At 44.5% G+C, this 23974-nt stretch overlaps 2 protein-coding genes across 3 annotated transcripts; both read left to right on the top strand.

Annotated features, from left to right (window-relative positions):
• Nucleotides 1-15766: 15766 nt before the first annotated feature.
• Nucleotides 15767-20292, top strand: LOC123123193 (uncharacterized). Of its 2 annotated transcripts, XR_006460542.1 has the most exons (5): nucleotides 15767-15919; nucleotides 16054-16268; nucleotides 17283-17610; nucleotides 18401-19154; nucleotides 19353-20292. XR_006460542.1 is itself a non-coding variant. In XM_044543659.1 (4 exons), exons 3-4 carry the CDS (start codon nucleotides 17293-17295, stop codon nucleotides 18896-18898), a joined length of 816 nt encoding a protein of 271 aa, XP_044399594.1. In that variant the 5' UTR covers nucleotides 15767-15919; nucleotides 16054-16268; nucleotides 17283-17292; the 3' UTR covers nucleotides 18899-19308. The 2 variants fall into 2 exon arrangements, 1 of the variants encoding a protein (XP_044399594.1); XM_044543659.1 differs by lacking the exon at nucleotides 19353-20292 and having other exon boundaries at nucleotides 18401-19308.
• LOC123123194 (vegetative cell wall protein gp1-like) lies at nucleotides 19398-20292 on the top strand. Its single transcript, XM_044543660.1, has one exon. It carries the CDS (start codon nucleotides 19423-19425, stop codon nucleotides 20188-20190), a length of 768 nt encoding a protein of 255 aa, XP_044399595.1. The 5' UTR covers nucleotides 19398-19422; the 3' UTR covers nucleotides 20191-20292.
• Nucleotides 20293-23974: the final 3682 nt, after the last annotated feature.

Raw genomic sequence — 23974 nt, 5'->3', positions numbered from 1 at the left:
GTTTTGTGGTTGGCATACCCACAGTTTCTTTCTTGCACGGCTTGTTATGAATTTCTTTGCAACGTTTTTAGTCTACCGCATAGACGTTCAAGAGACACTGCTTTATCATTGTTGATTTTGTTCTGTGATAATGTGCCACTTGCAGGTTGTGTTTTCTCCCCGCTTAAAACCTGATGGTGTTACTACTAGTAGATGTATAAAACAATTAGGTGTAGCAATTTCTTGCTGTTTCTGTCGAAACAATTTTCTAGGTGTAGTTGCTTTTAGGTTGAAAATAATGATAGCCTGTTCTGAGGATTGAGTTGTAGCATGCTTGTGCAGGAGCCCAAAAATATAAGAGCATTTAGCTCACTACTTTAATGATCCAACATGAACTTAAACACTAAGACATGTCTACAACAACACCCTGGTAGAAATTACCAGCGAACTCATGAACCATCCCCATTTGCTTGCATCTGCTACACTGCAGGTCCAGCAAACTGCAGGTTACCATAGCATTCTCTAGGGAAGTAGTTACCCAGAACAACTGAACTACATCTTTCTGGATAATTGTTGTACACGAGGCCTTTCATGCAGATCTGTGCACTCATTTTCCTTCAGAAAGGAATCAGCGAGACAGTCAGTTCTAACACTGACCATAGAAAGGATGCATTTCAAAGCTTGAATCATATGCTACCACACTATACGATTAGGCCAGTAAGGACTGTAGCTTATACTCACCTCATTCACTGTTAATCAATTTCAAATATTGGGAGACCATGCAAATTCTAATGCAAACGATGCAGTTCCCTCCACATTTTCTCATCCGGGCTTTTGGACCGGCAAAGGCAGTGTTAAACTACAAAACTACTAAACAAAAAAAATAGCAAACACTACAACCAATTATTTCAGCTACGCATGCAAGCCAAAAAATATTTGCACAACAATTGCACAAGATCATAAGACAGACACAGGGGCACAAATAAAGAAAGCTATAAATTCCGTAGCCTGAATGAGAGTGACTAATTTCTATAGTGGGGTGAGGGTGATTCAAACCTTCAATCTTGAAAATAAGAATTCACAGTTTTATCCCATTATTAGAGGGTCAGAGGAGATACTTTTGTGCCTATAAAATCCAGGATGCATGGACTATGCATAATGTGTGGCATATGCATAGCTGGAGTCAAGACTATGCAATTGGCAGGAATCGGCAAATTAGTAATTTTGCTAGTTGCCAAGGAAATTGAAATTAGGAAGAAAACCAAGATTATGTAATTAAAGATTTGAGAAAATGTAGTTGAAGATCCCATAGACCAGATCAAATTAGCCATTAGAAGAGTGAACGCTTTTTGTCTTCAATCCAGGAATATGAGCTACTTGAGTTAAAAGTACACAATCAGCAAGAATCATCAAATTAGCCAGACTGTTTTGCTCGTTGTCAAATTAAAACCAGGAGTTCTCCAGCAAACCAAGAAGATGCATTGAATTGAAGATATGTAATCCAGATCCCACTAGCGAAGCACCAATGAGAAGAACATCATTTTCTAAAAATCAATTCCATACCACCAAACCGAAATCATAATTAGTGGAGATGACAGTAATCTAAGACATCAAGAGTAGAGTGTTCAGGGCAAACTATTTGTCCAAGCTTCCAGTTCAGAAGCTTCAACTCTCCATTGTTTTAGTATATGGCAATAATTCCTTGGCCTCTTTCTGCATATCGAGACATCAACGTTACCCAACTACAAGTCAAGTGAGAGAGCCAGCAAACAACTAGATGGGATCTTTCTTTATCACTGAAGTTAAAAATCTGTGCACATAAAAAATTGATTGTGTGTCATAAGATGATCCTAGAGAACTGACCAGGAAAATAGTTAAATGAACAAACCAAGTGTGGACAAGAAAATGTAGAATAGTAGACTGACAAATCTTTTACCGCATTCAGAGCTCATGTACAAGGTGATAAATTTGCAAGCTAAAGATAAAATTATAGATACAATCAGCCTAATATTAAAACCCAACTTCCGGAAACAGTATGTCAACCAAGTAGTAACCTATAGCCAAATCAAAATTTGATAATCTGCTATACAAACTTTGAGTATGAACTGATATTTCCATTGTTGAATCCTTGTTTGAGACTAAAGGAACCTCCAGTTAGGACATCGTTACTTCTAGCATTTTGTTGATTCAGAGCAAAAGCTGAGATCATATTCCGTCCAAACCACATGCAAGCTGAAGCAGATGTCGTAATCAGTAGGATGGCGCAACAGAAACCAAGTGATAAGATGCTTCATGATGGTTGGAAGAACCAGATGTGCACACTACTAACTCCAAACTACCACTGAATGCAAGTCAAAACTGAAAGCTGCCACAAATACCAAATCAAGTAATATGCTTCAGGATCAGGGTTAATCAGAAGTCAAAACCGCCCGAGCTTCATCAAGTCTACACAGCAACTGACGTTTTGATAGACTTTCCAACTCTACAATCTTCCAATAAAACCTCCAACATTGCCGATCAATGAACAACCCAAATATAATCGGCATACTTAGAAATTTCTTCAAGGAAAGTCAGACCATAATTAGAACTGGACACTGAGTCAAAACAAGGATGCAACATAGGTATAAGTTTGTGGTTGTAGGAGACTCCTCTATCCAGAACGAATTTCCCAAACAAGCTTTTACTTCCTCCGTTCTGATTTACTCGTTGTGGTTTTAGTTCAAAGTTGAACTAAAACCACGACGAGTAAATCGGAACGGAGGGAGTAGAACTCTTCACCTCCGCGGATCAGTTTTGAAAGCTAATTTTTCTAGCTAACTAAATAGAATGCAATTTCAAAAAAATTCATAATATTGAAGCCAAAAGATGCAAAGTTAATAATGATAGTGCAACTTATTTGTGGCACTGCCGTTTAGGTCATATTGGTGTAAAGCGCATGAAGAAACTCAATGCTGATGGGCTTTTAAAATCACTTGATTATGAATCACTTGATGCTTGCGAACCATGCCTCATGGGCAAGATGACTAAGACTCCGTTCTCCGAAACAATGGAGCGAGCTACAGACTTGTTGGAAATAATACATACTGATGTATGCGGTCCAATGAGTGTTGAGGCTCGCGGCGGGTATCGTTATTTTCTGACCTTCACAGATGATTTGAGCAGATATGGGTATATCTACTTGATGAAACATAAGTCTGAAACATTTGAAAAGTTCAAAGAATTTTAGAGTGAAGTGGAAAATCATCGCAACAAGAAAATAAAGTTTCTATGATCTGATCGTGGAGGTGAATATTTGAGTTACGAGTTTAGTCTTCATTTGAAACAATGCGGAATAGTTTCGCAACTCACGCCACCCAGAACACCACAGCGTAATGGTGTGTCCGAACGTCGTAACCGCACTTTATTAAATATGGTGCGATCTATGATGTCTCTTACTGATTTACCGCTATCGTTTTGGGGTTATGCTTTAGAGACGGCTGCATTCACGTTAAATAGGGCACCATCTAAATCCGTTGAGATGACACCATATGAACTGTGGTTTTGGTAAGAAACCCAAGTTGTTGTTTCTTAAAGTTTGGGGTTGCGATACTTATGTGAAAAAGCTTCAACCTGATAAGCTCGAATCCAAATCGGAGAAATGTGTCTTCATAGGATACCCAAAGAAAACTGTAGGGTACACCTTCTATCACAGATCCGAAGGCAAGATTTTCATTGGTAAGATCCTTTCTAGAGAAGGAGTTTCTCTCGAAAGAAGTGAGTGGGAGGAAAGTAGAACTTGATGAGGTAATTGTACCTGCTCCCTTATTGGAAAGTAGTTCATCACAGAAATCAGTTCCAGTGATTCCTACACCAATTAGTGAGGAAGCTAATGATGATGATCATGAAGCTTCTGATCAAGTTACTACCGAACCTTGTAGGTCAACCAGAGTAAGATCCGCACCAGAGTGGTACGGCAATCCGGTTCTGGACGTCATGTTACTTGACCATGACGAACCTACGAACTATGAGGAAGCGATGATGAGCCCAGATTCCACGAAATGGCTTGAGGCCATGAAATCTAAGATGGGATCCATGTATGAGAACAAAGTGTGGACTTTGGTTGACTTGCCCGATGATCGACAAGCCATAGAGAATAAATGAATCTTCAAGAAGAAGACTGACGCTGACGGTAATGTTACTGTCTACAAAGCTCGACTTGTTGTGAAAGGTTTTCGACAAGTTCAAGGAGTTGACTACGATGAGACTTTCTCACCAGTAGCGATGCTTAAGTATGTCCGAATCATGTTAGAAATTGCCGCATTTTATGATTATGAAATTTGGTAAATGGATGTCAAAACTGCATTCGTGAATGGATTTCTGGAAGAAGAGTTGTATATGATGCAACCAAAAGGTTTTGTCGATCCAAAGGGTGCTAACAAAGTGTGCAAGCTCCAGTGATCCATTTATGGACTGGTGCAAGCCTCTCGGAGTTGGAATAAACATTTTGATAGTGTGATCAAAGCATATGGTTTTATACAAACTTTTGGAGAAGCCTGTATTTACAAGAAAGTGAGTGGGAGCTCTGTAGCATTTCTAATATTATATGTGGATGACATATTGCTGATTGGAAATGATATAGAATTTCTGTATAGCATAAAAGGATACTTGAATAAGAGTTTTTCTATGAAAGACCTCAGTGAAGCTGCGTACATATTGGGCATCAAGATCTATAGAGATAGATCAAGACGCTTAATTGGACTTTCACATAGCACATACCTTGATAAGATTTTGAAGAAGTTCAAAATGGATCAGTCAAAGAAAGGGTTCTTGCTTGTATTACAAGGTGTGAAGTTGAGTGAGCCCGACCACTGCAGAAGATAGAGAGAAAATGAAAGTCATTCCCTATGCCTCAGCCATAGGTTCTATCATGTATGCAATGTTGTGTACCAGACCTGATGTGTGCCTTGCTATAAGTACAGTAGGGAGGTACTAAAGTAATCCAGCAGTGGATCACTGGACAGCGGTCAAGAACATCCTGAAATACCTGAAAATGACTAAGGATATGTTTCTCGTTTATGGAGGTGACAAAGAGCTCGTTGTAAATGGTTACGTCGATGCAAGCTTTGACACTGATCCGGATGACTGTAAGTCTCAACCCAGATACGTATTTATATTGAATGGTGGAGCTGTCAGTTGGTGCAGTTCCAAACAAAGCGTCGTGGCGGGATCTACGTGTGAAGCGGAATACATAGCTGCTTCAGAATCAGCAAATGAAGGAGTCTGGATGAAGGAGTTCATATCCGATCTAGGTGTCATACCTAGTGCATCGGGTCCAGAAAATCTTTTGTGACAATACTGGTGCAATTGTCTTGGCAAAGAAATCCAGATTTCATAAGAAGACCAAGCACATCAAGAGACGCTTCAATTCCATCCGTCATCAAGTGTCGGAAGGGGACATAGAGATTTGCAAGATACATACGGATCTGAATGTTGCAGACCCGTTGACTAAGCCTCTCTCACAAGCAAAACATGATCAGCACCAATACTCCATGGGTGTTAGAATCATTACTATGTAATCTAGATTAGTGACTCTAGTGCAAGTGGGAGACTGAAGGAAATGTGCCTTAGAGGCAATAATAAAGTTGTTATTTACATTTCCTTATATCATGATAAATATTTATTATTCATACTAGAATTGTATTAACCGGAAACTTAGTACATGTGTGAATACATAGACAAATAGAGTGTCCCTAGTATGCTCTACTTGACTAGCTTGTTTATCAAAGATGGTTATGTTTCCTAGCCGCAGACATTTAGATCCGTATGTATCTTGCAAATTTCTATGTCTCCCTCCTTGACTTGATCGCAGATCAAATTGAAGCGTGTCTTGATGTGCTTAGTTCTCTTGTGAAATCTGGATTCCTTTGCCAAGACAACTGCACTAGTATTGTCACAGAAGATTTTCATTGGACCCGATGCACTAGATATTACACCTAGATCGGATATGAACTCCTTCATCCAGACTCCTTCATTTGCTGCTTCCGAAGCAGCTATGTACTCCGCTTCACACGTAAATCCCGCCAGGACGCTCTGCTTGGAACTGCACCAACTGACAGCTCCACTATTCAATATAAATATGTATCCGGTTTGAGACTTAGAGTCATCCGGATCAGTGTCAAAGCTTGCATCGATGTAACCATTACAACGAGCTCTTTGTCACCTCCATAAACGAGAAACATATCCTTAGTCCTTTTCAGGTATTTCAGGATGTTCTTGACCGCTGTCCAGTGATCCACTCCTGGATTACTTTGGTACCTCCCTGCTAAACTAATAGCAAGGCACACATCATGTCTGGTACACAGCATTGCATACATGATGGAACCTATGGCTGAGGCATAGGGAATGACTTTCATTTTCTCTCTATCTTGTGCAGTGGTCGGGCATTGAGTCTGACTCAACTTCACACCTTGTAACACAGGCAAGAACCCTTTCTTTGACTGATCCATTTTGAACTTTTTCAAAACTTTATCAAGGTATGTGCTTTGTGAAAGTCCAATTAAATGTCTTGATCTATCTCTATAGATCTTGATGCCCAATATATAAGCAGCTTCACCGAGGTCTTTCACTGAAAAATTCTTATTCAAGTATCCTTTTATGCTATTCAGAAATTCAGTATCATTTCCGATCAACAATATGTCATCCACATATAATATCAGAAATGCTACAGAGCTCCCACTCACTTTATTGTAAATACAGACTTCTCTAAAAGTCTGTATAAAACCATATGCTTTGATCACACCATCAAAGCGTATATTCCAATTCCGAGAGTCTTGCACCAGTCCATAAATGGATCGCTGGAGCTTGCACACTTTGTTAGCACCTTTTGGGTCGACAAAACCTTCTGGTTGCATCATATACAACTCTTCTTTAAGATATCCATTAAGGGATGCAGTTTTGACATCCATTTGTCAAATTTCATAATCATAAAATGCAGCAATTGCTAACATGATTCAGACAAACTTAAGCATCGCTACGGGTGAGCAGGTCTCATCGTAGTCAATTCCTTGAACTTGTCGAAAACCTTTCGCAACAAGTCGAGCTTTGTAGACAGTAATATTACCGTCAGCGTTAGTCTTCTTCTTGAAAATCCATTTATTCTCTATGACTTGCCGATCATCGGGCAAGTCAACCAAAGTCCACGCTTTGTTCTCATACATGGATCCCATCTCAAATTTCATGGTCTCAAGCCATTTCGCGAAATCTGGGCTCATCATCGCTTCCTCATAGTTCGTAGGTTCGTCATGGTCAAGTAACATGACTTCCAAAATAGGATTACCGCACCACTCTGGTGCGGATCTTACTCTGGTTGACCTACGAGGTTCGGTTGTAACTAGATCAGAAGTTTCATGATCATCATCATTAGCTTGCTCACTAATTGGTGTAGGAATCACTGGAACTGACTTCTGTGATGAACTACTTTCCAATTCGGGAGAAGGTACAATTACCTCATCAAGTTCTACTTTCCTCCCACTCACTTCTTTCGAGAGAAACTCCTTCTCTAGAAAGGATCCATTCTTAGCAACGAATATCTTGCCTTCGGATCTGTGATAGAAGGTGTACCCAACAGTCTCCTTTGGGTATCCTATGAAGACACAGTTCTCCGATTTGGGTTTGAGCTTATCAGGTTGAAGCTTTTTCACATAAGCATCGCAGCCCCAAACTTTAAGAAACGACAACTTGGGTTTCTTGCCAAACCACAGTTCATAAGGTGTCGTCTCAACGGATTTAGATGGTGCCCTATTTAACGTGAATGCAGCCGTCTCTAAAGCATAACCCCAAAATGATAGCGGTAAATCAGTAAGAGACATCATAGATCGCACCATATCTAATAAAGTATGATTATGACGTTCGGACACACCATTACGTTGTGGTGTTTCAGGTGGCGTGAGTTCTGAAACTATTCCACATTGTTTCAAATGAAGATCAAACTCATAACTCAAATATTCACCTCCACGATCAGATCGTAGAAACTTAATTTTCTTGTTACGATGATTTTCCACTTCACTCTAAAATTCGTTGAACTTTTCAAATGTTTCAGACTTATGTTTCATCAAGTAGATATACCCATATCTTCTCAAATCATCTGTGAAGGTAAGAAAATAACGATACCCGCCGCGAGCCTCAACACTCATCGGACCGCATACATCAGTATGTATTATTTCCAATAAGTCAGTTGGTCGCTCCATTGTTTCAGAGAACGGAGTCTTAGTCATCTTGCCCATGAGGCATGGTTCGCAAGCATCAAGTGATTCATAATCAAGTGATTCCAAAAGCCCATCAGCATGAAGTTTCTTCATGCGTTTTATACCAATATGACCTAAACGGCAGTGCCACAAATAAGTTGCACTATCATTATTGAACTTATATCTTTTGGTTTCAATACTATGAATATGTGTATCACTATTATTGAGATTCAACAAAAATAGACCACTCATCAAGGGTGCATAACCATAAAAGATATTACTCATATAAATAGAACAACTATTATTCTCTGATTTAAATGAATAACCGTCATCAAACAAGATCCAGATATAATGTTAATGCTTAACGCTGGCACCAAATAACAATTATTTAGGTCTAATTCTAATCCTGAAGGTAGATGTAGAGGTAGCGTGCCGACGGCGATCACATCGACTTTGGAACCATTTCCCACGCGCATCGTCACCTCGTCCTTAGCCAATCTTCGTTTAATCTGTAGCCCCTGTTTCGAGTTGCAAATATGAGCACCAGAACCAGTATCAAATACCCAGGTGCTACTACGAGCATTAGTAAGGTACACATCAAATAACATGTATATCAAATATACCTTTCACTTTGCCATCCTTCTTATCCGCCAAATACTTGGGGCAGTTCCGCTTCCAGTGACCAGTTCCTTTGTAGTAGAAGCACTCAGTCTCCGGCTTAGGTCCAGACTTGGGCTTCTTCACTTGAGCAGCAACTTGCTTGCCGTTCTTCTTGAAGTTCCGTTTCTTTCCTTTGCCCTTCTTCTTGAAACTAGTGGTCTTGTTAACCATCAACACTTGATGCTCCTTCTTGATTTCTACCTCCGCAGCCTTTAGCATCGCGAAGAGCTCGGGAATTGCTTATCCATCCGTTGCATATTATAGTTCATCACGAAGCTTTTGTAGCTTGGTGGGAGTGATTGAAGAACTCTGTCAATGACACTATCATCAGGAAGATTAACTCCCAGTTGAGTCAAGTGGTTGTGGTACCCAAACATTCTGAGTATATGTTCACTGACAGAACTATTCTCCTCCATCTTGCAGCTGTAGAACTTATTGGAGACTTCATATCTCTCAATCCGGGCATTTGCTTGAAATATTAACTTCAACTCCTGGAACATCTCATATGCTCCATGACGTTCAAAACTTCGTTGAAGTCCCGGTTCTAAGCCGTAAAGCATGGCACACTGAACTACGAGTAGTCATCAACACGCGACTGCCAGGCATTCACAATGTCTGCAGTTGCTGGCACGGGTGGTACACCTAACGATGCTTCCAGGACGTAATTCTTCTGTGCAGCAATGAGGATAATCCTCAAGTTACGGACCCAGTCCGTGTAGTTGCTACCATCATCTTTCAACTTAGCTTTCTCTAGAAACGCATGAAAATTCAAGGGAACGGTAGCACGGGCCATTGATCTACAACAACATAGACATGCAAAATACTATCCGATACTAAGTTCATGATAAATTAAAGTTCAGTTAATCATATTACTTAAGAACTCCCACTTAGATAGACATCTCTCTAGTCATCTAAATGATCATGTGATCCATATCAACTAAACCATGTCCAATCATCACGTGAGATGGAGTAGTTTTCAATGGTGAACATCACTATGTTGATCATATCTACTATATGATTCATGTTCGACCTTTCGGTCTCAGTGTTCCGAGGCCATATCTGCATATGCTAGGCTCGTCAAGTTTAACCCGAGTATTCTGCGTGTGCAAAACTGGCTTGCACCCGTTGTATGTGAACGTAGAGCTTATCACACCCGATCATCACGTGGTGTCTCGGCACGACGAACTGTAGCAACAGTGCATACTCAGGGAGAACACTTATACCTTGAAATTTAGTGAGAGATCATCTTATAATGCTACCGTCGTACTAAGCAAAATGAGATGCATAAAGGATAAACATCACATGCAATCAAAATAAGTGATATGATATGGCCATCATCATCTTGTGCCTTTGATCTCCATCTCTAAAGCACTGCCATGATCACCATTGTCACCGGCTTGACACCTTGATCTCCATCGTAGCATCGTTGTCGTCTCGCCAACTATTGCTTCTATGATTATCGCTACCGCTTAGTGATAAAGTAAAGCAATTACATGGCGATTGCATTTCATACAATAAAGCGACAACCATATGGCTCCTGCCAGTTGCCGATAACTGTTACAAAACATGATCATCTCATACAACAATTTATATCTCATGACGTCTTGACCATATCACATCACAGCAAGCCCTGCAAAAACAAGTTAGACGTCCTCTACTTTGTTGTTGCAAGTTTTACGTGGCTGCTACGGGCTTCTAGCAAGAACCGTTCTTACCTACGCATCAAAACCACAATGATTTTTCGTCAAGTGTGCTGTTTTAACCTTCAACAAGGACCGGGCATAGTCAAACTCGATTCAACTAAAGTTGGAGAAACAGACAACCGCTAGCCACCTGTATGCGAAGCACGTCGCTAGAACCAGTCTCATGAACGCGGTCATGTAATGTCGGTCCGGGCCGCTTCATCCAACAATACCGCCGAATCAAAGTAAGACGTTGCTGGTAAGCAGTATGACTTTTATCGCCCACAACTCTTTGTGTTCTACTCGTGCATATAACATCTACGCATAGACATGGCTCGGATGCCACTGTTGGGAACGTAGTATTTCAAAAAATTTACCTACGATCACGCAAGATCTATCTATGAGATGCATAGCAACGAGCGGGGAGAGTGTGTCCACGTACCCTTGTAGACCGAAAACGGAAGAGTTTAGCAACGCGGTTGATGTAGTCGAACGTCTTCGCGATCCAACCGATCCAAGCACCGAATGTACGGCACCTCCGCGTTCAGCACACGTTCAGCTCGATGACGTCCCTCGATCTCTTGATCTAGTTGAGGACGAGGGAGAGTTTCGTCAGCACGACGGCATGGCGACGGTGATGATGAAGTTACCGGCGCAGGGCTTCGCCTAAGCACTACGACGATATGACCGAGGTGTGTAACTATGGAGGGGGGCACCGCACACGGCTAAGAGAAGACTTGGTCTCTCTTTGGGGTGCCCCCTCCCAGTATATAAAGGGGGGGAGGAGAGGTGGCCGGACCAAGGGGGGGCGCGCCATAAGGGGGAGTCCTACTTGGACTCCCGGTCCACGTAGGATTCGCCCCCCCTTTCCTATTCCCACTAGGAGAAGGGGGGAAGGAGGAGGATGAGAGAAGGAAAGTGGGGCGCCCCCCAACCCTAGTCCAATTTGGTTTGGGCTTGGGGTGGCGCGCGCCACCACCTGGCTGCTGCCTCCTCTCTCCACTATGGCCCATGAAGGCCCATTAACTCCCCGGGGGGGTTCCGGCAACCCCCGGTACTCCGGAAAATGTCCGAACCTTTCCGAAACCATTCCGGTGTCCAAACATAACCTTCCAATATATCAATCTTTATGTCTCGACCATTTCGAGACTCCTCGTCATGTCCGTGATCTCATCCGGGACTCCGAACAAACTTCGGTACATCAAATCACATAACTCATAATACAAATCGTCATCGAATGTTAAGCGTGCGGACCCTACGGGTTCGAGAACTATGTAGACATGACCGAGACACATCTCCAGTCAATAACCAATAGCGGAACCTGGATGCTCATATTGGCTCCTACGTATTCTACGAAGATCTTTATTGGTCAAACCGCATAACAACATATGTTGTTCCCTTTGTCATCGGTATGTTACTTGCCCGAGATTCGATCGTCGGTATCATCATACCTAGTTCAATATCGTTACCGGCAAATCTCTTTACTCGTTCCGTAATGCATCATCCCGTGACTAACTCATTAGTCACATTGCTTGCAAGGCTCATAGTGATGTGCATTACCGAGAGGGCCAGAGTACCTCTCCAATACACGGAGTGACAAATCCTAATCTCGATCTATGCCAACTCAACAAACACCATCGGAGACACCTGTAGAGCATCTTTATAATCACCCAGTTACGTTGTGACGTTTGATAGCACACAAGGTGTTCCTCCGGTATTCGGGAGTTGCATAATCTCATAGTCAGAGGAACATGTATAAGTCATGAAGAAAGCAATAACAATAAAACTAAACGATAAATATGCTAAGCTAACGGATGGGTCTTGTCCATCACATCATTCTCAAATGATGTGATCCCGTTCATCAAATGACAACACATGTCTATGGTCAGGAAACTTAACCATCTTTGATTAACGAGCTAGTCTAGTAGAGGCATACTAGGGACACTCTGTTTGTCTATGTATTCACACATGTACTAAGTTTCCGGTTAATACAATTCTAGCATGAATAATAAACATTTATCATGATATAAGGAAATATAAATAACAACTTTATTATTGCCTCCAGGGCATATTTCTTCAGCAGGGGCGCCATATCCCGGTGCGGGGTGGGTTGGGGCGACTATGCGCGTAGGTCTGCGGTGGTAGCGCCGCCGGAGGGAGGCCGGGACGGCGACATGGGTGGAGGTCGGCCGGAGCGGCGCGCGGTCGGTGCAAGCAGAGGCGTCCACCGTTGGACGAGAGTTGTGGATGGGACTCTGACGGATGGGTCCTACATCCAACTTAACAGTCAATGATGTTTGGGTTGACTTTTAGTGCCACATGGACCTAACGAGCGGGCCCGACATGTCATAAATTGGTTTAATTTGTCCTAAATCGGTCATTTAAGTTTATTGAGAAAATTAGCAAGAAAAGTGGTATATTTTTGGGGCGCACAAGAAATATTGTGGCAATTGTGTATGACAACTTCAAATGTGGTGGTTTTTTGCAATTCACTCACCATAACCAATCAAAATAACCATGGACAGTAAAGCAAACCTCAATCCTTCGATTCATCACTCCACAACATCCTGCATCTCAAGGAGCACAAACACATACCACAAGCGAGATCAGTTGTTACAACGAGAACCAGCTCACCTCATATTGAGGGACAACCATACTGACGAGCCATTAGACAAAGACAAACCTTGCAACGTGACCGTGGCGCCTTCGTGCTCGAAGGTGAGCGTCTTTTCTAGCCGGTGGCAGTTCATAGGACTGAAATATACAACACATAGCACAGGATTACAAACGTTAAGTAAACTACCCCAACCGAGGGCGTTCAGATCATGCACACAGCCAACACCAACGACCTATGACCACCCAGGGATCCTCCCCCCTCTCCACACCGGTCATCGGCGATAAGGTACGTCAACCCTAGTAAGGAAGATGCCCACGACACCAGTCGTGATCACTTTGGATCGCGAGAAGTAGCGCTACCCGTTATGACCTGCGCCGCCGGATACCTAGGTTAGCCGCCGCATCAAATAACGGAGCGGCCGTGCACACAACTGACGGCAACCGACGCTAGATTAACCCTAGACAGAAGAAACCCACTTTAGCCGCCGTGATCACTTTGTATCACGACGAGCAGCACTACCAGAACAAGATCCGTGATGTGGCCTAGGCCGCCAGAAAGTTAGGTTACCCGCCCCGCTAGGTTAACCACTACCACGAAAACGGCGACAGTTCGTTTGATGTTGCCGCGAGCGAGACAAATATGGGAAAACTGGATGCGGCACCTGCTAGCGCTGGAGGTTCACGACGGTGCCGCGCGCGCTCTCGGACGAGATCGCCGCCGCCGATATTCGTAGAGAACCTCAACGGAATGATGGAGAAGCTGCGTGATTAATCTTTTTTTCGGGAAGGGCACCATATACATACATATGGGTTACACGGGGCTTGGATATGGGCTATGACGGACCGGAGAAAAAAATATCTGACGGGGTCACGAATACCCCTAAAAAATTGAGTTAGGGGGGAGCACTGAAGCAGGGCTCCTCGTATTAACTGATGACGACGGACCTCGTTGATCGCGGAACACAGAGCCGGAAGGGCGATAGACGTTCAATTCAACTCAAAATCTGACTGGTATGTAACTTTATGCGTAAGTGCCAACCAGCGTGCAATGCGACCACCTATCTAGACGGATGTGGGATTGTCATCAAGCATCGCACCAAGCCTTATCTGGATAGATTTTTAAATCGATGAATGAAGTCAAATCATCTTCTCGTTGTCGTTGTCCATTCCGGGCAGAGGGAGAAGGCATCCAAGGCGAACGAATGCTCACATTTTAAGGCCAGAAACAATTCATCAGAAAGAAACTACAGTAGTAATAACCTGCAAGACGCTAAACCAGCCTGGTGTTGTTGTAGACTTGTTTTCTTGTCTTAAATTAGGCTTAGGGTGAAGCGTCAGATGATAATATTAGCTTAGCTTAAACACACCAACGAGGAAAGCTGTCGCACAATTGTCACACCAGAAAGCAACCTCGCTTAGCGAGACGCAGCATTGTTCTCGTCGCCAATTCTCCCAGGAGAACGTGAAGCATACATACCCTTGCCCTGGGTGGGTAGCACTACACTGCACGAAAGCACTTCACGCGTGTTTCACTTGGTGATAATAATTTTTTCCATCACGCAATTGCTCCCCCCCCCCCCCTCTAATTTCAATCTTAAGTTGCTAGGCACACATACCATGTGCTACCATGAATTATGTAAGTGTTGCGGTGTGTGTGCGCGCGCGTGGCGGGGAGGGGTTGCGTTGCTTTGACGGTGGTCACTGCTGTGAGGCGTGGGCATGAGCCTTCGGGGCACAATGTACTCCGTCGCTGGCCTCTCTTAGGGCCTGTTCGACAATCATCTGGCTCCACAAAATACAGGAGTACACGGAGCGCCACTTTGGCCACTCCACGAAAATAGGCTGCGGGCCGCTCCCGCTCCGGCCGCTCCAGGAGCGGAGAGCTGCCGAACAGGCCCTTAGACAATGTCTTCCTTGGTCGGGTCCGAATGATTCCCGCCTTCCACTTGTCATTTCGTCGGCGCTTTTGATGGATGGTGCGTAGATCTAGTTGGGATGATATTATGGTCCTTCTCTCAAGGTGTCCGGCTTCGGTTGTGATGCAGCCTTCGTGCTCTTCGAGTTTAGCTAGTTGCTCGTTCGAGGGCTGAGCACCCCTTGTCCTGCTCGTTCCCACACGTTATGTGGTGCCCCTCCCCCCTCTCCTTTACCTCGTCAACGTTATCTCCTACGGAGTACCTATCAATGAAATGATACACAATCTTTACGTATTTGCGAGAAAAAAAGTGAGACACCACCCTGCTCATCTTTAGGAGAAGCGAGACAAAAATATTTTAGCCTGCTTTTTCACATAACTAGGCCAATAGATTCTGGTCTTTGCGAATTGCAAAGAGCACATCATCGACGTCGTTTCTCGCAAAATCAATGGTAAGGTGTTCCGAATTCGTGACCCGACCCGACCCGACAGGCGGGACCTTCAGCTAGCTAGACTCCCCAACCCGTGCCATTCCTCGGCATTTTTTTCAAGACATCAATTGGCAGCTCACATCAAACATGTCCATTAGCCAATGCTCAAAAGTAACCTATTTTAAGGAGGCATAAAATAATCTGAAGAAAAAAAAACGCAGAGAAGAGGGAGGAAACAAGAGCCAAGAACACAACAGACGGAAAGAACAGCCCACGCCCGTCCCCCCCATCAGCAAGCAGCAAGAAAGCACGCCACCTCCAAGGCCCGCCCGGCCCTCCCTCCGTCCATCCACCGTAACCGCCCCAGCGATTACTGATTAATCCTGTTCTCCTCCGCCCCTCCTCCGCTCCCAGGTTGGTCGCCGATCAGTCTCCAAATTTCTCTCCACTATTATTCCTTCCAAATCTCCTGGCTTTCTATTCTTGGGGCTCGGTGGTGGTGTTTTTCCCGCAGCTCAGTTTTGTTTCCCTTTTTTCTTTTTTACCAGAAAGAAGTGCCGCCTGTCTCCTCCCTCCCTCCCTCCCTCTGCCCTCGCCCTCGCGGCTTAATCCCAATTGGGTTGGGTTGGAGGAGCAACCCAATTGGGGATTAATCTATCAGAGGAGGAGGAGGAGGATTCGCACTCACCATACCGAGGTTGTCTTGCTTCCTCTTCCGTTCCTGGGATTGGCCAAGGCGCATCCACCCACAGCTCTGCCGCAGGTTGGTGACGAGTGGACTACTTCCCCGTTTAATTTCTGCATCTTGGTGAGATTGCCCGGCGAGGATCGGATGGATCCTCTGCAGTTCCCGATCCCAATCCGAGCTGCCCGCTGCCCGTTTCCAGTTCGATGTATCAATCTGTTCCTCTCCGGACTGCTCTTGTTGTTTCTGCAGGCAGCCATTTCCCGGCCTTTGATGGCTTTGGATCGTCAATGCCCAATGGTTGAGTTTTCTTTTTCTCAGGCTGCAAGTGTTCCCCAGTTCTGTGGATGGATTGCTCTTGTTTTCCACCTTTGATGTTTCTGCTTTGGCTTTTTTAGCTGGGAATCTCGATCAGGTATTGGGGGTAAAACGAGGACTGAATGAAACCAAGTCAAGTTGGTAACTGCTGAATGTTTCTTGTTGACGAAAACTGATCCTTTTTCTGTCCTGATGATGACTTGGTTTGTTGGGTTTCCTTGCGCCGGAATTTTCTTTCGTTCTTGTGTATGTTCTCTGTTGATCGATCTCGTGTGTTCCCGGTTCTGATGCGTCCATGGATACGCCAGTGGATCTGGATTGGGAGATCGATCGGTTATCCTGGATGAGGTGTTTACTTCTCTTCTGTTTTCTTTTGTTGTGTTGAAGGTATCCAATTTGGTTCTGTTCCTACGTTGATGAAACTTGTGAATTTGAGCAGCTCTTTTTGTTCTGAGCTCCTACAGGGAGATGGATCTGAATTGGTGTTGACTCTGTCTCAATCAAGTTTAACTGCATGCACATCTACACATACAATCAGAATTCTTTTTCCGTAGATCATTAGTGATTGTTCCCATGCCGAAATTGATTGGCACTGGACTAGCCCTCTTTTGCTATGACATATTCAGATATCTGCATATGATCAATCACAATTATCCTGTTTTTCCGCTGGACCCATTAAGGAAGAACACGATTAGATTAGATTTATGTCCTTTCTTTTAAGTGCTGCTCTGCTGGTGCATATCTTGACCTTGTTACTACCTCCACATTGTGCAGGAGTAGAATCATGAAGCTGAAAAACAGTTTTAGGGAGGCCGATCCGATTGCCGTGCAGAGGGGCTATGGTTTCAGGCCAAACCAACCAGCTGTTGTTCATCAGGCAAGATGCAGATGGATCATTGGAGATGTGACCGAGGTGTTTGATCATAACACATGGAAGCTTGGCAAGATTGCAAAGATTGTGAAGAACGATTACTTTGTCATCAGGCTCGCCGACTGCATCCAGTTGAAAGAGTTCCACATTTCTAGCTTGAGGGTTCCACAACCACATGATGCTCCCACAGCTCCTCCTTATGGCAAGCAGTTCCCTGCAGCTGACAACAAGGTAAGCAACATCCAGTCAGTTCCTGGAGCATGTAAATGTGCTACTTTTCATCTCTGAAATGAGTCGCTTATTCGGCAGTTAATAGTTCATACTCTTTCATGATGTTTCTGGTCACATTATATATCCATTGTTGTTACTTAGAATTCCATCTTGCTACTTACTACCCATGAAGCAACCATTGCATTGCTTGTTATTTCGGTACTCTAGGAATATGGTCTAGGCATCTTCAGAAGTAGAAGGACTAGGCCGGCCTTAGACATGAGTTTTTTTAGCTTGGGCTGAAATAGCCATGCCCTAAAAGACTAGAAGGAAGGGAAAAGGTTTGCAGAGTTCAGTAGATAGTTTCCTGGAAAATGCTTATATCAAGTCCACATGCTTGATGGGCAATTTTGGAACTAGCACGGCTGAGATGGGATCAACTCAACTTGATTTCACTACTTTTGATGAGTAGTGGAGGTGTTCCTGCGCATTGCTTCTCTGTTTTTCTCTGCAAATGTAGCTACCAAGCAGTTGAAGCAGTCACTGCTTTTAAGGAGGAAAAATGTAGCTCGGTTGAAGTAATTCAACCTGTACCTAAGCTCTGAAGGAAGCAAATGCACACACTGACGATAGATACAACATGTTGGTTGGCACCACCATGAATGAATTGTACAAATTGCCACCAAATCTCATAATTTGTCCACTGCTGCATCAGACTTCAGTCTGTAACTGAGGCGTCACACTTTCTTCCGGCTGTTCAACAGTTGTGCAATTTCTCAATCTTTTCTCACTGTTTATCCATCTTCTGCAGGTGACCCGAAGGGGCAACCAGCTGCCTGCTGATGCGCTGAGAAGATCAGGCAAGAAGAGGAAATCGTCCGAAGTTCTTGATTTCTCTCCTCAGCCAAGCCAGAGAAGGCTCTTCCAGGTGGCCAGGGAAGAGGCCGCCCCCGCGGAGTGCTCGGTGGCGAGCTGCAGCGCCGCGAACGACGACGTCGGCGTCAGCAGTGGCCGGCACGGGGGCTGCTGCTCCGTGGGGCGCGGCGACGCCCAGTCGCGCGTGGTGGCGGCCTCCCCGCGCGCCGCGTGGTCGTCGTCGGACTCGGACGGCGCGCTGAGCGACGGCGGGCCGGCGGGCGTGGACGTGCACGAGCTGGAGCTGGAGGCGTACCGGTCGACGGTGCGCGCGCTGCACGCGTCGGGGCCGCTGACGTGGGAGCAGGAGTCGCTGCTCACCAACCTCCGCCTCTCCCTCAACATCTCCAACGAGGAGCACCTCCTCCAGCTCCGCCGCCTGCTCTCCTCCTGAGCCCGATCCTCGTCGCCGGCCCACCGCCGGCTCGCCGACGGCTTAATCATCACTCATCGAGGCGACTCCGGTCCAGTCCAGTCCTGACAGACGAACACCGCAGGGCGCTGCGAAATAACGGAGGCCGATGTGCCGTGGAGCTCTCTGTTTTTCCTTTCGGCAAGAGAAGAATTTTGCTTGTTCGTCCTGTGTAGTCGATGCAGCAGCAGCAGCAGCAGCTCCAGCTCCATTGCCGACGTAGAGAGAGCTCTGCGGGGTACGTCGTCGCCTTCCTCCAGTCCAGTAGCTTTGGGCCATTGACTCTCCTGAATTACTACAACTAGTGCTGGCCTTGCCTTTTCTATATCTATGTAAATGTAAATCCATCTCCTCACTGATCTGCTCCAAGATTATTGCTACTTTTACTTCAAGACAGTAAATTTCTCCGGGGATCAACTTTTGTTACTCTCTGAAGGTGATAAGCTTGGAGTCGACCGACCGGCCGACTAGCGCACCTGGCAGTACCGAAACTCGATCGTCCGGCCATGCGGGCACGTGTCTGCCTCGCCCCGGCACGCGGCGCGCGGGCCACGTGCCATGGCGCGCTCCGCGCGTCTCCTCGCCGAACGCGTGTCGACGTGAAGGCCGTTAAAGTGCGTCGGCACTGCCGCTTGCCTCTGCTCTGCTCCTGTGGTTGTCTTCTCGTGCGGTTGCGCACTGGCTTTTGCTTTTGTAGACTCTGTATCGTCGACGAGCTCCGACCCTGGCTTAGCTCCGGGCAGCGGGTGATGATGTCGGTGAGCCTCGTGAGGGCGTCGCTGCCGGCTTGGTGCACGGCGGCGGCCGCGGGGAGCAGCGGCCTGCGCTCTCGCCTGCGCGGCATGGCGTGCTCCGGTCGGCGCGTGGGCGTCCGGTGCAGCGGCACGACACCGCCGGGGTTCCCTCCGGGGCCGACGCCGCCGGGGTTCCCCGCGGTGCCGTCGCCCGAGGAGGTGCCGGGCACGGCCCGCCCGCCAGAGGAGATGCCGGGCACGGCGAGGCCGCCGCAGGAGATGCCGGGCATCGACATGCCGCCGGAGTTCAACGCGCCCCCGGGCGTGGACGTGCCGATGCCGGGCGCGCCCGTGCCGGGCACGCCTCCCAGCCCGGAGCAGCCGGGGCCGTTCATCCCGTCGCCGCCGAGGCCGGAGATCCCGGCCGTGCCGCCGAACCCCGACGTGATCCCGCCGCCGCCGCCGGAGGTGGACCCGCCGCGCGCTCCGCCGGAGGTCGTCCCGCCGCAGACGTCCGATGTCCCGCCTCCCTTTGTGTGAGCGTGCGCGGTCGCGCCGACCCCGACGGTCACCGAGATGTGAGATAGCGTACTATGTACAGTAGCTTCCAGCTTCAAATAAAGAGGATCGGTTGCGGCGCCCTGTTCCGGTGTAAATTTTGTCACGGATTTAATTCTTGGTTGTAGTACTGAGACTAGAGTGAATTAGTTCATGGTAATCATCTAGGACCCTGATAAATCCCGGATTTTAAGCATGTCATCTCGAACGTTCTTTCATGACAACTAATAAATCCCGGGACATTCGGGTTTTAAGCATGTCATCTCGAACGCTTTTTCATGGCAACGTTAAAACATGGCAACTTTGAAGGTAACGAGCGAAGGAAACTAACTTATCATGCACGAGGCTTCATGATCTAATCCTACGGCTTCCCGCTGGTGTGATAGGAAGCTAAGGATTAGTAGTCTGATCCCCGCAGTACGCAGTCCTTGTTGTTGCGTGATCCGGGCAAGGCCCAAAGCGTGAGACATCAAGCATAGGAGTGCAATAAGTGATCCGTTGGGGGGCTTTGTCTCGCTAAGAACCCCTCGCCGCTCCCCTAAATGGGCCGGCCCCCATCGAGATCATGGGGGCCAGGGGCGAGGGCGAGGGCTCGCTCCTAGCGCATATTTTTATTATCATTATTATTAAAGACATTTATATTTTTTATTTAGTATTTAAAAAGCGTGCAACATTTTTAAAATGTTGATAGAATTTTAAAAATGATTCGTGACACTCACATACACACTTTGAGAAAATGTTCACGGCATTTAAAATAAATGTTTCTACAATGTAAAATATATCTTTCCATAATTACAAAAATTGCTTGATTTCATCCAATGCATGTGACATTTCAAAAGGTATCCACTTATTTCAAAAACATGTATATAGCATTTCAATAAGTGTTTATATACTGTAAAAAAATGTTTGTGTAGTATTCATGCGTTTCAAAAAAAATGTTCATGACATTTCAAAAATATATTGATACAAATAAAAATGTTTTTGTAGTTAAAAATGGGTTTCATCCAATTGGAAAATTGTTCAACGCGTATTCAAAAATATTTAACACATATTTGAATACGTATTCAAACATGTAGTTGGAAAAAAATACATTGCACATTAAAAAAGTGCAACATGTATAGCAAATATATTCTACATGTATACTAAAAATGTACAATGTGTATTAAAAAACAGGCATGTGTTAAAAACCCAATGAAGAAACACAGAAAAACAAAAGAAAACCAATGATGAAAAAAGAATAAAAAACAACGAAAATTAATGAAAGACCTTAAAAACACAAAGAAACAAAAGAAAGAAGAAAAATCAATCAAAACCAACTCAGACGAGCTACATCGTTGAGCCCACGTCACGCTGACGCATAGTGCACTCTATAGATTTTTTTTATGATTATTATTTAGACGATTTATTCTACAGGTCCGGATTCTAATTTCGTCCTAAGCCTCCAAAATCTCAGTACCGTCTCTGTTCGTGACGACACATTGGAAGGAGGTAGAATACGACAAATCCTATTTGCCGTTCTGTGTGGCAAACCGTCGACCAGTCACATAGAGTTGCCGTATAGGGCTTGCATAGGAGGGGCTTCACTGGGCCGGCCCATTTTAGTGTTCTACAGAGTGCGGTTTAGGGAACTTTCTGGAATCACTAACCGGTTTAGGTTCGTTTTCTCCTTTTCCTGATGTTTATTTTACCAGTTTTCTTTGTTTTTTATTTTTATTTTGCATTTTCCACAAAAGTTTCCTTTTTTTAAATGTTATTTTTTTAAATTTTGTATATTCAATTTTGTTTAGTATTTAAAAAAGAATTCCCATGTAGAAATTTGTTCACAAATTCGAATACGATTCATGTTTTAAAAAACTATTTGGGAATTTTTAGAAATATCTACAGATTTAAAAAATGACCGCCCTTTAATAAAGTTCAAAATTTTAAAAATACTCCCATAGTCAAAACTTATTCGCAAAAAAATGTTCCCAATTTCAAAAATGCTCATTTTTTTAAAGAAATCCAATTTTTGATAAAATTGTTTTAATAAAATATTCATCCATTTCGGAAGAAAACAAACTGTAAACTGAAATAAACAAAAATCATTCATGAACAAAGCCTTTGTAGTGCGAACGCCTAACGAAATGGGTTGCCAGCTCACGATCGTTGCCTGTGTGGCAACCCTCCAATGTGACGCAATATTATGCATCAAATAGGAGGTCCAAAGTCCGGAGAAGCGCGGGAGCTATATCTCGCTTATAGCCACATGGTATGTCCCCTCACCTGAACCGCGATGCAACCGAGCTGGTCCATCGCTGTTCAGGTGAGGGGACATACCATCTGGCTATAAGCGAGATATAACTCCCGAAACAATAGTCACGATTGTTTCCGAAACAATACCCTTGTTTCAAAGACAACCTAGATCGAACGGCTCGTGAGGTGGTGGATCTTTTAAAAAGATCAGCCGGCCGACGCGTAGCACGCTCCTTTTTTTATTCTTAAACACTTTTGAACACTTTTCTGAATACATATATCCAACATTGTTCAGAAACAATGTACATTTTTCGTATACATCAAAACATTTTTATATACATGTTTAACATTTTTTACATACATAATTAACATTTTTATATATTTGTTTTTTATGTCTACTTTTATTCTATGTATGTTGTACATTTTTCTTATACATCATCACATTTGTTTATACACGTTTCATATTTTTAAATACATGATCAACATTTTTTTTCAAACGGATTGTATATTTTACTCTTTGTATACATGAGAAAAAAAAATCTACACATATATAACATTTTCAAATGCTTAATTAAAATATTTCTATGCATGATCATCATTTTTCATACACATGTTATATTTTTTGTATACATGTTTCTATACATAAGAAACATTTTTTCATACATATTTAACATTTTTAAATGCTTGATTAACATTTTTTAAGTACATGATCTATTTTTTTCCATACACACTGTATACATTTTTTTATACATGAGAAACATTTTTTCTATACACATTTAATATTTTTGAAATGATTGATTGCCATTTTGAATGTTTTATATAAATGATTTTTGTAGTATATATATATATAATATTTGGAAATATAAACAAATATAAAAAAGAAACAAAAAAAGAGAAGAAACAGATAAAAACGAGGTTGTGGCCTCGTCCGCTGGGCTAGCCCAGTTTCGTGCTCACATTCAGGCGAGGCTGCCCTACGTCTCGCAATATGCCCCTGGAGAAGACAAGGACAGACGTCATCGTGTTCCAACATCATACTTGCATCAAACACACGCAAACATATCTGTTGACGTTCTTAGAGCATTACTAGTAGAACTCTCAAACCCTCAAATCCTTAAAGCAGTTTTAAGGGTTGAGAAGTGCCACTTTTTGACATTTTTAAGGGTTGAAAAACAGGGGCAAATACTAGAACCCTCAAACCCAACCCTTATAACGGAATATTCCGTCGAGCACCTCGGGCATTCCGTTGAGCACCTCGTGCACGACGGGCGGAGGGTCGGCGATTGGGGGCGCGGGCGCGGTCTTCGTCCGGGAGGTGGTCCTCTTCACGACCGGGGTCCCTTCCGCGGCGAGCTTGGCCATCGCAGCACCCTTCGGCCCAACCGACGACGTCTTCCGATGGCGCTTGGTGGTGGGCGACTGCGGCGGGGCGAGGGAGGAGGCGGGGGCTAGGGCGACTGCGGGTTGCGGAGGGACGACGTGCTGGCCAGCACGCCGCCGCTTGGCGCCGAGGACGTGGGTGGCGGCCACCACC

Source organism: Triticum aestivum, chromosome 5D (genome assembly GCF_018294505.1).
Source record: "Triticum aestivum cultivar Chinese Spring chromosome 5D, IWGSC CS RefSeq v2.1, whole genome shotgun sequence".
Classification (NCBI taxonomy): domain Eukaryota; kingdom Viridiplantae; phylum Streptophyta; class Magnoliopsida; order Poales; family Poaceae; genus Triticum; species Triticum aestivum.
The sequence above is the reverse complement of the archived record's forward strand: the minus strand, read 5'-3'. Positions and strand labels throughout refer to the sequence as shown.

Bases quoted from the DNA above. Each gene is read 5' to 3' on its own strand.
- LOC123123193 (XM_044543659.1), top strand. From the start codon at position 17,293: ATGAAGCTGAAAAACAGTTTTAGGGAGGCCGATCCGATTGCCGTGCAG. The intron at 17,611-18,400 runs GTAAGCAACATC...CATCTTCTGCAG, and splicing joins TCCCTGCAGCTGACAACAAG to GTGACCCGAAGGGGCAACCA.
- LOC123123194 (XM_044543660.1), top strand. From the start codon at position 19,423: ATGCGGGCACGTGTCTGCCTCGCCCCGGCACGCGGCGCGCGGGCCACG.